A 16,639-nucleotide genomic window follows, 5' to 3' on the forward strand; every position below is an offset into this window, starting at 1 on the left:
TTGACAATCACTGCAGTGGCTGCACTCTCAGTCCTTCCTTCTCCTTCCCACCATCTCTGCTACAGTTCAGTCCTCATCAGCTCTTGGTTATTGCAGGGACTGCTCACTGAGCTGTGTCAGGGTTCCCAAGACCACTCCCAGGTTCAAATTCACTAGAAGGATTCACAGCACTCAGCATATACTCGTATTTGTGGCTAAGGTTTATTGCAGTGAAAGGATATAAAACAAAAGCATGAAAGGTGCAGGCACATGGGTCAAAGGCCAGAAAAACACAGCGCAGGCTTCCAAAAACTCCCAGTGACCTCACACAGGATGTGCTTAATTCTTCCAGTGACAATTTGTAACAACATGTGTGAAATGTCTCTCAGAGAAGCTCATTAGAGACTAGTGCCCAAGGTGTTTCCTGGGTGCTGGTCACGTAGGCACCCTCTGCCTGGCACGTACAAAATCCCAGACTCCCAGAAGGAAAGCATGTATTCAGCGTAAGCCACAGCTTAGGCACAGGGAAGCACTCTTGCCAGTCAGGAATGGTTTATATCAGTGTAGGTCACTGATTAGCCATCAAGTTCCAGATGGCAGCCAAGGTCCAACTTTGCAAGCGTGCCTACCTAAGGAAAGGTCATCTCAGACCTGTTGTGTTATCTCTTTTCTGCTTGTGAGCCCTCTGTTCCTTACCACTACAGTCTTTCCCACTCCCTCCAGAGTAACCCTGCTCTGTGCCTCTCAGAAACCTTCCCTTCTGAGACTCCATGCTACCCTTCATAGGCTGACCACAGTCTACATTTCGACCTTCTGTTTTTCATCATATGGAAGCCAAACTGAACTACTAGCTGAGAGCTTTTTACTTCTCTGGCCCTGCTGGCTCAAGCTTGGCAATGCCTTGCCCACCCCCCTGTGCAAGTCCAAACGCTACTTACCTTTCACAGCCCAGGTCTGCTACAGCTTCTTCCCAAAGCCTTGTCTGATCCACCTTTTCTATCTCTGGACCTCTAAGCAAGTATAGCTTTCTTCTGATCTGCTTGAGCAATTTCTCTATACTTCTCTTTTGATTCTCATCATCTACTACCTTGTATTTTAATTGTTTCATTACAACTTTTCTCTCACTACTTATTACAAATTTGGTTGGTTGGGAAAGGATCCTGGTTCATCTTTATATCTCCATTAATGCCAAAGAAGCATCTGGTTCTTAAGTGAGCCTATGTAAATATTTGTGGATTAAATTCCCAAATGCTGTGTGGAACCATATTTAGTTCAGTTGCCAAAAGTGTCACTCAAAGAACTTGTCCTTCATTTGGCTGCAGTTTTCTTTGGGGGCCTAGAGTCATCTAGGCCTTGAGTACAGTTACCCAAGGAAGGCAGCCATATAGACTAAGGGCGAATACAGGGCTCTGGAGACAGTTCTGATCTAGGTTCCTGACTCAAAAGCTTTGAGACTAAATTGACCTCAGTAAGCCTCAGGGCCCTCACTCCTAAAGTGGGGATAACAACTTTATGAGAATTAAATGAGGAAACACTTACGAAGCACCATGCACATGATCCAGCTTGATAAGACTTCCATTTATTACCGGTTCTCACCAAGAACTGTTTTTGTAGTTGCCACGAGTCTTGCACTGATTTTCACCTGTTTGTTTTGTTTTCATTTTGTGTTTTAATCAGTTGGATCTACACAAGCGAGAAGGACTTGAATGGAAGTAGTCACTGGGGAATGATTGCCACTTATAGCGGAGCTGGCTATTACCTGGATTTGTCAAGAAGAAGAGAGGAAACGGCCTCTCAGATTGCTAGCCTCAAGAAGAATGTCTGGCTGGACCGAGGAACCAGGGCCATTTTTATTGACTTCTCAGTGTACAACGCCAACATTAACCTTTTCTGTGTGATCAGGTGTGTACCGAGGGCACGGAGCCCTCCTATTCTGTGTATTTGTGTGTACATCCTAGTCTGTTGATAGACCAGAAAACTTGTCTGCAGTTGGCTAACTGAGAGTGCCAAGGATCAGGGCTGATAGCAAGGAGGGGCAAAAACTGGAGGGTTATTGGCGTACGGGCATTTGGGAAAGGGAGTTAGGATCCTTGAATATTACGAGTTGGGAAGAAGAACCTAAAGCCGACCAGGTTCATCCCTAAAGCACTGTTTGGCTAACAATGGTCCTCACCCATTCTAAGGATGGTCAGTGCTACATGCTCCATTGCCAAGGCCCCCACCCATCAAATTTTGACTCATTTCCCTGAGTTTACCAGTCTCAGATGTTGCCCTTGCTACTAGAAAACAAGCACAGCAGTCAGGGGCTATTTCTGTGTTCAGTAGGAAACTTAGGTACCGCTTGTGCTCAAGATTCACCAAAGACATATCAAGTTCCTTCTATAGATCCTGTCACATTGCACTCATGACCATTCAGCTGACAGTGAGGAAACAGGCAAAGATCCGACTAGTTTGTCTGGCACCTCTTGTTCACTCATTCATTCATTCATCAAACATTTATTAGACACTTAAAATATGTCAGGCACTGTTCTAGGTTCTTGACCCATTAGTGAACATAATAAAGATCCTTACCCTTGCAGAGCTTGCATTCAATCAGGACAAGATAGATAATAAAAAAATAAACAAAAGAAACAAATTAATTAAATATTATAATATGTTAGAAGGTAATACATGCTATAAAAAAAGAAAAAGTAAAACAAAGCAAGGAGGGTCCGAATTTCACCCACTTTAATCCTCCTGGTGAACATGTCCCCAACACCCAAACATCGCCAGCATGAATTACTTGCATGTATGTTTACCCACCAAATAAGAAGGATAAATTCTCATAATATCCTTATTTTGTGATCATATTTGAAGCTAAACTCAACTCTGTTTTGCATGGCCAGTTTGGATTTTCCTGGTCCTTATATTTAACAACTTTTGCAGAAAATATTAATAATATCACATTAAAACAATAGTTATTACTAGAAATGAATGGAAATCTACTGCAGTTATTATTGAACTTTTCCTGATGATTCCAGCGAGGAGAAAAAGGATAGAAACAGGCAGGCAAGCTTGACTGACTGAAGGAAATATCTATTTATAGAAGGTTTTGAGTATGTCTCCCACTTCCTCCTACTTTAAGAGTGACTATTATCAAGGCAATTACTTCATTTCTCTGCAGTGTTGTCTAAATTTCTGCAAGGGGTTGACAGATGCAGGGTCAGAATGCGCTGCAGAGAGATGACTTGGCACAGAGGCTGCTTCCTGCCCTCGTGAGTTTGTAGTGAGGTTGTCACAAGGCTTTGTTTCAATATTGCCCTCCTTAGATTTTGGTTTCTACCCATTCTCTCCAGTACATAAAAATAGGAAAGAAAAAACAGGAGACTGACAGTGAAGAGGAAGCAAAAATTGTCACATTTCTTTGACCAATTCTAATTTTCCATAGTCCATGCCTGTATTTGATGATTGCTCATGCATGAGTCCTAAATACTCAAGGTCTTGTGTGGCTAGTGATCCTGTAATGGGAGAGTTGGTTATGCCTAGTAGCTGACTAACGGTCTTCAAATTAAGAAGCTGAAGGTTCTAGTTCAATAGGGAGTCTGTAGCATTAAGTGAATCATTTAACTTTCTCAGTATGTCACCTACAAAATGGCAATTTGGCCAAAAAATGTTCTCACCTCAATTATTGTAAAGTACTAAAGATCAGTGCCATCAGTATGAATGCAAAAAATATATATATATGATTTATTTAGGGCCTATTAAGTCTGAGGCACTGGGAAGGGTAGCAAAAAGTACCAACCCCCCAGGGCAAGCTATCTGATGCTAATTTTGTGTTACCAAATGAATGAATGAGAAACTCAGCCCCTATCCTTACTACAAAATATACAATTCTCAAACAGATCGTTCATGTTTTGAATGCATGACTTATATTTTTTATGTTCTTCATTGCCTAGTAGAATGACTGCATTTAATAGAAGTCCTAGAAAGGCTTGCTTATTGATTACCTGCTACACTACAAAATAAACAAACAAACAAAATTTAAATACCAGGGAAGTAAAGGAGAAAGTGAACAGGAATAATCTGTTTGGTCCAGGAGACCTTGGGAAGTCTTGTTCCTTTTGTGACACAAAATTCTGTAAGAATAGAGTCACTAGCTTTGATAAAAGTATTTTGCCATTAGTTTGAGGTGACATGTGGTTGCAGTTTTATTACCTTGTAATGTAGAGACAGAATAGATGGATGTCCTTTCCTGGATGCATCCATGTGTTGTTGTTGTTGTTGATGTCATTGTTGTTACTGTTTTAATTGTTCTCATTCTAATGCAGGTTATTGGTTGAATTCCCAGCAACAGGCGGTGTGATTCCATCTTGGCAATTTCAGCCTGTAAAGCTGATCCGATATGTCACAACTTTTGATTTCTTCCTGGCTGCCTGTGAGATTATCTTTTGTTTCTTTATCCTTTACTATGTGGTGGAAGAGATACTGGAAATTCGCATTCACAAGCTACACTATTTCAGGAGTTTCTGGAATTGTCTGGATGTTGTGATCATTGTGGTAGGTTCAAGAACACCACCAAACTACCTACTTTGTTATAAAAACACGTTAGAGTCTGTCTCCTCAGCATTTTGAGCCTTGATATGCCTGAAGGAGAATCTAAAACTTCTCCTCCATTACATCAACTTCAGTTACTATGTTTTCTCATTTTGCACAAGTAACTGTTCTGAATATGGAAGTGGAGAGGCATTTAGAGTAAACTCTCAGCCAAAAATAACAGTAATTCATATTTGCCCTTGGCATGCCATACGAGATGTGGGGAGAAAACAGTGTTGTTTTGTTTATTCTGTTTTTTGATTATTTTATATTGCGGTAGGGCTTATTTTATATTACGAGTACCCTGAAAAATCATGCTAGGGCTTATTTTCCGTTAGGTCGTATTTTCAGGGAAACATCATAGCAATAATAGTGGCTAACACTTTAGCAGCATGTCTGTGCTAGGCACAGTTCCAAGTGCTTTTCATATACAGAAGTTTGTGTAATCCTCACAATAACCCTCTTAACCACTCTGTCACTGCCTCACGAGTCATGTACACGTGTACTTCAGAAAGAGCTTTCACTTAAAGTAAAAATTCCCACGGAACACAGTGTGGAACCTGTCTGACCCTGTTGCAGTTAGAAGTGCATCCCTTCTTTCACGATGGTCGTGTAACATCACGCAGTTCCTGTAGGTAAAGTCTTGAACCCCAAATTCTCAATGTATTAATAACGAACAGAGTTACAGAAGAATTTTAGTAACTAAGGAGGCTGGATAGGTGAAGATACTGAAAAGTTTTCAAAATATTTGTGTGCTGTGTGATGGCAGAGTGCAGTCCATATACACTGAAAATTATTCTAGAAAACAATTATTATTTGTAACTCTAAGGATGCAAAACCTGCTGTTTTGATTTATATGGATATATTTATATTTGGATCAATGAGGATAATGGTAAAAAGGTAAGTGCAATACGCGGATTAGTAACAGTCTTCTTTTTAACTAAATTACTTCAATATCAACAAAAAGCTAGTCAATGGTATTCAGCTTTTTAAATTAAGAACACCTGTCAGTGAAAACTTTGACAACACACCCTAATGTGTTGTATTTATTTACAAAGTGTGTGTGTTTGTTTGTATACTGGTATAACAGGTACATTTGAAAAAATATACACAACATAGAATTTTAAAGATGGGGATAAAAATAAGTAGAAATAGAATTCCAATGCTCTCTTATCACCTGCCTAGAAGTTTTAATATTTTCTTCCCAGACCCCAGTGTATTGCTTTGTACCCACTTTGGAGGCCACTGGGAAAAAAACAGTTGATATGGAAATTAAGGATAGTTTCTTTGACTCAGGAACCACAGAATTTTGCAAGTATTTATTTGAAAACTTGCTTCGCTGTGCTAGTGTTCTTATTTTTCTTAATGCTTAGTACTGCCAAGACAACAATTCAAACAGTGTGCTTTTAAAAAGAACAAGGAAGAGTCTACTGAAATCTCACTTCTCCTTCTAAACCTTTCCTGACCTAACTGACATCAGAGAAAGCTTTCTGCTCATCCCCAAAAGGTGCCCTATGCTCTACTAGACATTAAAACCTTTGAAAAAAGCCAAAAGTTTTTTGTTTTATCTGGCCCAAATTTTCTCAAGTCCTCCTGAAACTTGAAAAGAAATGGTGTCCTGACTATAAATATAACATATTGGAAACACTTTGAAATTATTTCCTCTATTTTCCTTTTTTAAAAAAACACTCTGAAGTCTACAGGTTTACTTCAATCAACCATTTGTCCTAAGAATAGTCTTTTAAATGCTAGCAGAATTACTGAAAGAAGGAGACTATTAAGGGTCTAAATTCAAATAATTTTGTTGAATCATAGGTTTCACAGGGTGAAAATGATTAATTCATTTATCGAACAGATATTTTCTGAGCACTTACAATGTGTCTGGTACTGTTCTAGGCATTAGGGCTATAAGAATGAACAAAGCATCCAAACCCCTACCCTTGTGAGGCTTATGTTATAGTAAGGAAAGAATGTTCTTTTATAGACAGGGGAGAGAATCCCTAAGAAAACCCAGGCGTGACATAACAACCTAAATGCTCTCAAAATCTCTTTATGTCTTTTCTCTCTATCCCTTTTTGAAAGGGAAAGTTTTGAGGAAATTTAATGTATTAATATGATATTGTATAAGTGACCATATATTCCATATTTTTATAAACATTGGTCCTGTGCAGAGTGAAAAAAACTGGAATGGAGAATAAATTGTACCTAGTGCGCATTGGGTAGGATTATTGTTGGATTCAATCAGTCAGCACTTCCCTCAGCTTCTTCTTCACCCCTGTCAACTAAGTCCATAGAGAAAAGCATTTTCAGTGTATTCCAGAGAGTTCAAAGACAATATTCCTCCAACCAGCACAGAAAAACAATATTGGCTCTAGACATCTTTTATAGAGAAGGAAAAGGAAAATGGTGTGAGGTTGGCTTTTTTAGCTGTGATTGGCAGCCAGGTGGGTCTTTGATATGATAATCACCTGGGGCCATGATCTGAATGGCTTCTCAAGAAGGGCTAATGAAGTGCCTTTTACTATCATCCATGAGAAGAGAGAAAGAATGGGCAACAATGGTCACAGCACTTGTCACAGCCCACCTGACATGGATTCAGATCGCATGTGAGAGCAAGGTTGTAATGGTTAACCCCTAGCACTTTCCACATACAGATGTTAATCCAGTGGTGGCAAATGCAAGTATAGGGCCAAGTGTCCCATCAGATATGCTTTTAGATCCCAGAACCAAAGCAGATGTGAAAAGTTATATGGTCATAGTACAAGGGATATAGTCAATAATATTGTAATAACTACGTATGGTGTCAGATGGGTGCTAGATTTATCGGGGTGATAGATGGGAGGGGAGTTGGCGGACAGGGTGAAAAAGGTGAAGGGATTAAGAAGTACAAATTGGTAGTTACAAAATAGTCATGGGGATGTAAAGTAAAGCGCAGGGAATATAGTCGATAATATGGTAGGTAATAGCTATGTATAGCGCCAGGTGGGTACTAGATAAGTCAGGGGGATCACTTCTTAAATTATACAAATGTCTAACCAGTATGCTGTACACCTGAAATTAATATAAAATAATACTGAATGTTAACTGTAATTGAAATTTTTTTAAAGGGGAGGGGAACGGAAAGGGGAATAAGAGGTTCAAATCACCAGGTATGAAACAAGTCTGGAGATACAATGTACAGCGTGGGGAATATAGTCAATAATATTGTGATAACATAGTACAGTGTCAGATGGTTGCTTAATCATAGTGGACTTAATCATGGTGATCACTTCTTTAGGTATATAAGTGTTGAACAACTATGGTGTACCCCTGAACTCATATACAATAGTACCTCAGCTTTCAAACATCTCCGTTGACGAACATTTCGATTTATGAACGCTGTAAATTTTATAGATCTATGGTAAAATTCATGCTAAATTTGCAGCTTTGGGGGTTTATTTTAAAGGTCTGGAATGGATTAATCCATTTTGCATTACTTTCTATGGGGAAACCGAGCCTCGGTTTCCGAACGTTTCAGAACTCGAACAGTCTTCCGGAACAGATTACGTTTGAAAACTGAAATGCCACTGTAATATTGTAATGTTAGCTATATTTTTAATAAAAATCTTTTAAAAAGGAAGGAAGGAAAGAAGAAGGAAGGAAGGAAGGAAGGAAGGAAGGAAGGAAGGAAGGAAGGAAGGAAGGAAGGAAGAAAGGAAGAAAAGTTATGTGGTCATGAGTTAAGGGACAGAAACAAGCAAGAGGGAAACCATTGGCCCCTGTGTTTTTACTACAAGACTTCTCAAGCCCTCTCTGCCCATCATTCCCTCCATCTTTAAGACCACGCTCGTTCCTTCCTCTTAAGAGCACTTCTTTTAATATGTTTTGTTTCACCCTTCACCTTAAGTTACTTAGGAGCTAGTTACTTACTAGGTTTTTTGTATTATTTATCTTTATGAGTTTATCTGATCTTGAACCAGAGTATTCGTTTCCTGAGGACAGAGTTTGTGCATTTTACTTTGTTGGTTCCTCTTGGCCTCTAGCACAGTGCTATGTACACAAACATGCACTGTGTAGTTGCTATGTACACAAACATGCACTGTGTAGTTGTTGAATGACGAAAGAATGGATGGCAGGAAATTGAAAAAAAATAGATAAATGAAAAGAGAAAGCAAGATGAGGTAGAGAAAGTAGTAGGGTGAGAAGTGATTTAAAGGGTGGGAGAAAAAACAGAACGCATTCCTGTTTGAGTTTGATTTTGAAACATAGTGACATCTCTTGTGTGTGCATGTGTGTGTCCATGCACACGCGTGCACACATACACTCATTGGATTTCTCTTCCTAACTAAGGAAGTGCAAGCAATATATGTTTTACTTGTTTTTCAGCAGTGCTCAACACTTTCCATTTGTATGAGTAACTTTTATGAATGCCATTGGGTAAATAGAATGTTGAGTCCTAGTATTAAAACAATGGTGAAGAAAAACTAGTCATTTTAGGTTAAGTTATATATCTCTAAAACACTGTAATAATATATAAATCTTGTTTTCCAGCTATCAGTGGTAGCTATAGGAATTAACATACACAGAACATCAAATGTGGATGTGCTACTACATTTCCTGGAAGATCAAAATACTTTCCCCAACTTTGAGCATCTGGCATATTGGCAAATACAGTTCAACAATATAGCTGCTGTCATAGTATTTTTTGTCTGGATTAAGGTAATTTATAAATTTCATATTCTGGATTTTTAACAGTACGTTTCCCTTCTTTTTATTAACACAAATCGTACAAAATGTTGGAAGAATTTGATTTTATGGCCAAATTCAAGTAGCCAGCCAAATCTGCTCCATATTTCACAAGTAAACTAGCTCCCTGCTGCTTGCACTCCTGCAAGACCTATGCCTATCTTTAGTTTAACAAATTCAGTACAGTAAGAAGCCTCTTATGTCAGCTGGGCCTGGAATCCCAGGCTGCTCTAACACAGGGAAAGGTCTGAGTATCACCTGATTGGGGTGGCCAGGGGGAGGAAAAGAAACTAAGTGAAATAGGAGGAAAGGCCGGGGAGAAGGAACATTGGAAATGTTCTCTAGAAGGATTGCCTCTTTTCCAAGTAGAGGTCATAGGGAAGATCTACCTAGAAGTGAGGTTGGGACAGGCACCTCTTCCAAGTAGTTCCTTAACCACTCATTTCCTTTTTTTCCCAAGACATAATGTGCATTTCCATATATGTGAAAAGTTAGGTCATTTCATATACAATGAGCCTTCATTCTGGAGAGGCAGGAAATTTCAGTAATTTGGAGGCAGCTGCCAGCCTGTCGTTAGTCAAGTTCTATGATTATACCATCCAGACAGTAGCTACTAGCCACAAGTGTCTATTTAAATATAAATTTAATTAAAATTATATACAAGTAAACATTCAGTTTCTCAGTCACTCTAGCCCCATTTTAAGTGCACAATGTCTGTGTGTGGCCAGTAGCTACTATATTGGACAGTGGAAATATAGAGCACTCCCATTATCACACAAGGGTCTATTGAACAGCACTGTTCTAAAAGATACTTACCAACAGTTATTTATTTTCCTGAATTGGTATTCACATCTGGAAGGCCTAAGATTTATCAGACCTCATCCTGTATCTCTCATGCTATTTATTCAGTCACATGCTTGTTCAGGAGAAACCATTACTAGTGTACCAAACCTTCATCCTAAAATAGTAATCAAAATCTCATAATAGGAATTGTATTAAGTAATGTGATTACAACAACCCTGAAAAAATTTTGGTGTGGCCAGAAACAGTTTATAAGAAGGCTTTCAGTAAAATTCTACAGGTTTCCTTTCAATGTGTGCCTCAGGCTGGGTGGTTTATTTAGTGTTTCAACTTGTGAATATTTTGCCCCCAAAACTTAAAGAACCTTTACGTTCGTTAAGGCAGGGTCATGACTTGACTTCTTCGTATCTCCCAGTGTTCTCCCACCAAGGCTTCTAGCTAGAAATGTGCAGGTTGTCGTGCCCTGTGGGCTGTGAACTGCCCAACCTGGGTGGCCATCTTCAGTGCCCTGTCTACAAAAATGCTCACTCAGCATGGCTTTGCAGTCAGTCAGACAGAGTTGGGGTCAAATCCTCACTCCGAGCCCCAGCTGACTCCTGAAACCGAATACCAATATTCTGGTCACTGCAAAGGCTCGAGGCAGTCTACGTAAGGCTTCTCCCACAGCGCCTGGCACATAATTGATGCACAATAAATGAAAGTTAATAATATGCAATAAGTATTTCCTGGAGTTTCTTTTTTTTAACTAGTTTTCGTTTGTGGGGGGGGGTTTCTCTTTTAATCTTTCTTAAGGGAAATATATCACTAGTCATTTTAATTATAATTAAATGTGTTTTCACTGTATTTTATCCATCATGTAAATGTAAGCAGCATGAGGACAGGAGCTTTGTTTTGTTCACTGCTATGTTCCCAACTCCAAAAATGTGTCTAACTCATGGCAGGCACTCAACACATGTTTTTTGAATGTGAAAATAAAAGTTTCTAGATTTGAAAAAAAGTAAGTCATTTTTCTCCTCTTTTTAAAATTTTTGTAAAATATACATAACATAAAATATATCATTTTAACCATTTTTAAGTACAATTCAGTGGCATTAAGTACATTCACAATGTCATGCAAGTATGCATTTCCAGAACTTTCTCATCATCCCAGCTGAAACGCTGTGTCTATTAAACACCAGCTCTCCACTTCCCCTTCCCCCAGCCCCTGGTAACTGCTATTCTACTTTCGGTCTCTATGAAGTTCCCTATTTTAGGTAACTTATACGTGTAAGTGGAAATATTTGTTGTATTTCACTTAGTATAATATTTTCAGGGTTCATCCATGTTGTAGCATGTATCAAAACTTCATTCCTTTGTAAGGCTGAATAATATTCCACTGTATGTGTATACCACATTTTATGTACCCATTCATCTGTTGATATCTTCCCTGTTTTTTACAGCTCTTCAAATTCATCAATTTTAACAGGACCATGAGTCAGCTCTCCACAACCATGTCGCGGTGTGCCAAAGATCTGTTTGGCTTTGCAATTATGTTCTTCATTATTTTCTTGGCATATGCTCAATTGGCATACCTTGTCTTTGGCACTCAGGTTGATGATTTTAGTACTTTCCAAGAGTGTATGTAAGTATACATGAAATTAGAAGAAAAATTTAATCAGAAAGGTCATTGCCTTCTCAATGATAAAGAAATCTTCACGGTTGATAGTTAACCACCAAATGTTTAAAAGTAGTTATTTAAAATTGAGAATTAAGTCTTTCCCAGAATACTAACCCACCCATGCAAAGATGACCGCACATTCTGAAATGCTGATGCTTAAGACAACAACAGCCCTAAAGTAGTAAGACACCGTAGATCAGTCGTGGTAAAACAACACGCTTCCAAAGAGCACGGTCTTCTTCGCATCAAATGCAAATGGTAGCTTTTTAGAGATCATTTGCCTATATTTTTATTCCTATTCACTATTGTTGCAATGTTTTAAACTTCAAGTTATTTTCTAAGAAAAATATTCTAATATTCTCAGAGAAACTCAAACCAGTACAGGAATTTTCAGGAATTAAAGTACAGGAATTAAAGGTCTGGAATGCATTAATCCATTTTGCATTACTTTCTATGGGGAAACCGTGCCTCGGTTTTCACACTCAACACTTTTTTTGAAAAAGAGTCTTTTTTGAGAACTTTTTTTGAAAGTTCTCAACTATGGTATTAAAAACAGGAAACGTAGCCAGTATCAGATTTCCATGCCATTTGCCAAGGACTTAGGAAAAGAGGTGACCATGATAATGGAAGTTAATAGGGCTTTGTGCATGGGTATTCCTAATTAATGTTGCTGTTTGATAAAATCAGGAATGAAAATGATTTTGCTAATTAAGATCCAGCATGGGCAATACGCGGCAACTCTTGACTCTACTGTGAGTGCATGTGAGATCCTTGAAACACAATTTTGTCTGTCTTTCAAAAATCTTTTTTTTAAAGAGATTTTAAGTTCAGACCCATGATGACCATTGTGAAGGCTCAGAGCTACCATATTTTACACAGATTACATATTAAATTCTTTTAGCCTATCGTTTTATAAGTCATCCAATAATTATTATTATATTTTCTTCTCAACCAAATGGAAATAACATATTTAAGCATGAAAGCATATTATTTTTTCTTCTAGAAGGCTTCAATTGCTCATAGAAGTAGCAAGAGTTTTCCAAAGGGATTCACAATTTTCTATTATTCGGCAGCTATCTACACTGAAAAAAAAATCTGAAAGTGTGAAATCACCTTTTCAAAAAATGTTTCATCAATGCTGGACATTCTTTGTTTTTGTATTGTGGTGTTGTGTTGTGTTTTGTTTTGTTTTTATAGCTTCACTCAATTCCGTATCATTTTGGGTGATATCAACTTCGCAGAGATTGAGGAAGCTAATCGAGTTTTGGGACCAATTTATTTCACTACGTTTGTGTTCTTTATGTTCTTCATTCTTTTGGTATGTACTCTTTTATTTAGAGCGAGGTGATTTAAATTTCATAAATCACCAACTTTTCTTTTCTCTACATTCTGTTCCCTATCATTTTTTAAAAGACCCCGGAAGTAGAAAAATGTAGATATTAGAAATCATATTTTATTTTACTTCTCATTGATTTACATTTTTACAGTCTTCACCAAATATCTTTTCCATGGACTTTCATTTATCCATATATATGTAAATATATATGTCTATTTATTGCAAAACAAAAATAGATCAAGTGCAAACTTATAGTTGCCTAAAATAATGCTTTGCCTAAAAAGTAGAATATGCTTACATGCTTTTTTAATACACACATCAGCACTTCCATGGTCACTTTCCTAGCATGACTTTGCATTTCTTTCTTTCTTCTTCTCTGTTTAAAAAAGAGGAACTGACAAAGCAAGATAGATCCAGGGTATCAAGAGTAATACTTGAGTGAATTATTACTGTCAAGGTTAATATATTATGTTTTCACTTCCTCATATTTAGCACATCTAGAGACTGCCTGCAAATAATATTTATATTTTAAATCTAAAACTAAATCTAACAATGACTGGAAATTTCTTGAAAAATTATTTTCAAAAATATTTTTTTATTCTCTTGCTCTGGTACAAATTAATGTTTGTTTTTGTAATATTTGACCTTCAGTTATGATTTTTTACAGGCATTTTTTCTTCATCTTAACGTTTATACATTTGTCTACTCTACTAAAAAATAATTAAATTAAGTTAGCTTAACCTAAGCAGTGCCTATTGTTTCATTTAAATACTAACACTTAAGATTTCCTTACATCAACCATCATCTTAAGAAAACAAAACTGTTTCCATTTTCAATAAGTTTTATAAAGATTCTTTGTATAAGATTCAGTATTTTAGTATAATATCTCCAGAGTGGGTCCAGGTATTTAGTTGTGAAGTATATAGTATTTACTGAGTGAAAATTAGATGTACTTTAATAGGCCTAAAAGAGTCAGGAATATCTTGCAAGTCATTTGTATCTTGCTGTTCCCATGTATCATGATTACTTTTAAACTTAAGCCTCTTAAGTTTCTTCTTCCTATCATATATTAAGGACAAAAGAAAAATAGAGGAAGAAGTAAGCATTTGTTACTCTCTAACATTGGGAGTACTTTGGATTCTGTAGCGTCTGAATCCCTGAATCTCTACTAAGAAAACAAAACCAGAAATTGAGAGTTCTGAAACAACCCTTTAGTTGACTTCAGGCCACCAAAGTTTCATATGTATGTCAGTCAGCCGAGAGAGGGACATAATTGTGGCAATTGGAAATGCTAAAATGTGAACTTATTTGAATGGTGTCCTCTAGTAGGTAGCACCTTCTAAATTATTCAGTCATTATGTTAGATCAATCACTAGAACATGGAAAGAAGCTCTTAGTTTTTGTCTTTACACTAAAATAATTTTTTGTACTACCGCACAAAAAGGAATTGCTCTCCCTGAACCTCCCAGAGAGAAAGGGGAGGCTACTATCAGTTCAAACCTTTCTTTTACGGATATGACAAGCCAACTGTAGGGTTTGCCACCCTTCTGAGATGACTGCCAAGTGTTAATTTATTGCACCCACTTAATAAGAAGCCACAGTGGTGTGAGGTGGCCCAGCTGAGGCACAAAGCAAAAGGCCCATCATCAACAGGGAAAGACCACTGATGGCAGATGTTCATCCTACAATTAACGGAGAGAAGGAAAGTAAACTTCCTCTCCCCATACCTTCAAGAGCCTTTCTCAGCCACTTTTTGTTTTTTGAAATCTCTTCAGAGGATGCACACTTTAATACATTTCAACTAAGATATTTGCAGGCATTAGGTAACAGGTGTTTGGAAACAAAAATAAAACAGATGCCTGGGTTGGAAAGGAGAAGGTGGGAGATGTTACTCTGACTGTAGCTGTCTGCCCTTGGAAATGAGCATTAAGCCAGGAACTGTGTATTCTATATTCTATTCTCATATCTGCTGCAGAATCTTAAATATTTCTCCTTAATTCATAGCAATTCAATAGCCCAGCAAGATAATAGATCTATCATTTGTTCATTCATCAATCATTCAATAGATACTTATTGAGCCACTGTATTCCAGGCAATGTGCTAGATACAGGGAATGCAGAGTAAGGAAAATAGAGACCAATTCTGCCCTTATGAAGATTCTATGAACTTGCAGGGAAAACAGATATAATCAGATACACAGCTTTATATTTACAAATCATAGTGCTAAAAAGGAAAGCCAAAGGAAGAGCATGTTAAAGAAGGACCTGATCAACTGGGTACAGTGTTTCCAGAAAATCTTTTAGAAACAGGTGTTGGAAATATAAACCATTGTATTGGGGAAGGAAAAAGTCAGGAAAATGAACTGACCACTACTGAATAATATTGGCTATAAATTATGTAGCATTTACCACACATTAGACCTGTCTTCAAGCACTTTAGATAGATTATGTCAGTCATTCTTACAACAAATCTGTGTGTGGGGCGGGGGGAAGATACTATTATTTCTTACATTTTATAAATGCAAAAACAAATAAATACATTTTTAAATGAAGATTAGAAAATTTAAACAATTTAGTCATGGCAGTGCCAAGACTGAAACCCAAGTTTGCTTGACTCCAAAGTGTATGTCTGGTCGACTAAGCTTTTCTTGACTATCTTCCTGCTCAGCCTACCATATTCCTATTTGCAAAGATCATTTTAACTCTTAAAAATTTGTTCTGTAAACCTCACATATTATATAAAGTATTTGGAATAAGCATAGAATTCCATTTGTCTGTTGAAATTTGAAGAGTTGTTTAGAGTTCTACACTCCAAATAATTTATGTCAAATGAAAAGTGCAGAGAACGTAGATAAGCAAAAATAATAAATAATCCATTCATAGTTAAATGCATTAATATTTTGTTGTATTTCATTATTGTCTCTTTTTGCAAAATATATTACAATATGTGGTTTTGTAAGTAAGAAAATATGTTGCATTTTCCTTTGGTATAACTTCATTGAAAAAATAATTTTCCCAAACAATATGGTAGCAAAACTATTGATTTATGACTTCTTAAGATATCAAATTGTAAAAAAAGAAAAAAGGAACAAAAAAGGCGTGTGTCAAAGATTAGACTGATGTTTACAAAATATATTTAGGTTTCTTCTTTAACCTCAACTTTCCTTTGATTTACAAACAGAATATGTTTTTGGCCATCATCAATGATACTTACTCTGAAGTTAAATCTGACTTGGCCCAGCAGAAAGCTGAAATGGAACTCTCAGATCTTATCAGAAAGGTATGACAAGCCCTAATTCTCAGAATTGTTTTGAACATAAAATGAGCATTGTTTCAGACAGATTTCCAAATCAACATTAATTGATTGTCATTGTTTAAAATAAAGAGTAGGTTGCTATATTGTAGGAATAATCTAAGTCTTTTTAGAGAGATGGATCTACAGCTAGCTGAACTCCTTTAATGCCCTGGATTAAATTCTCAATAAACTCTTTGGATTCTTGGAGCTGAGCTGCTAGTTTCTGAGCTGCTGGTTTCATCCCCTTTATTTATTTTGGCACCTTTTCTAGCTGG

General features: G+C 37.1%; 1 protein-coding gene across 1 annotated transcript in view; it reads left to right on the forward strand.

Moving 5' to 3' along the window:
• Positions 1-16,639, forward strand: part of PKD2 (polycystin 2, transient receptor potential cation channel) — a 57,721-nt gene that overhangs the window by 25,990 nt on the left and 15,092 nt on the right. Inside the window, exons 5-10 of the mRNA XM_033105513.1 lie at positions 1,657-1,881; positions 4,287-4,515; positions 9,082-9,249; positions 11,517-11,698; positions 12,932-13,052; positions 16,251-16,349. Coding sequence (XP_032961404.1) covers positions 1,657-1,881; positions 4,287-4,515; positions 9,082-9,249; positions 11,517-11,698; positions 12,932-13,052; positions 16,251-16,349 — 1,024 coding nt within the window. The remainder of the gene's footprint in view (positions 1-1,656; positions 1,882-4,286; positions 4,516-9,081; positions 9,250-11,516; positions 11,699-12,931; positions 13,053-16,250; positions 16,350-16,639) is intronic.

Source organism: Rhinolophus ferrumequinum, chromosome 5 (genome assembly GCF_004115265.2).
Source record: "Rhinolophus ferrumequinum isolate MPI-CBG mRhiFer1 chromosome 5, mRhiFer1_v1.p, whole genome shotgun sequence".
Lineage (NCBI taxonomy): Eukaryota > Metazoa > Chordata > Mammalia > Chiroptera > Rhinolophidae > Rhinolophus > Rhinolophus ferrumequinum.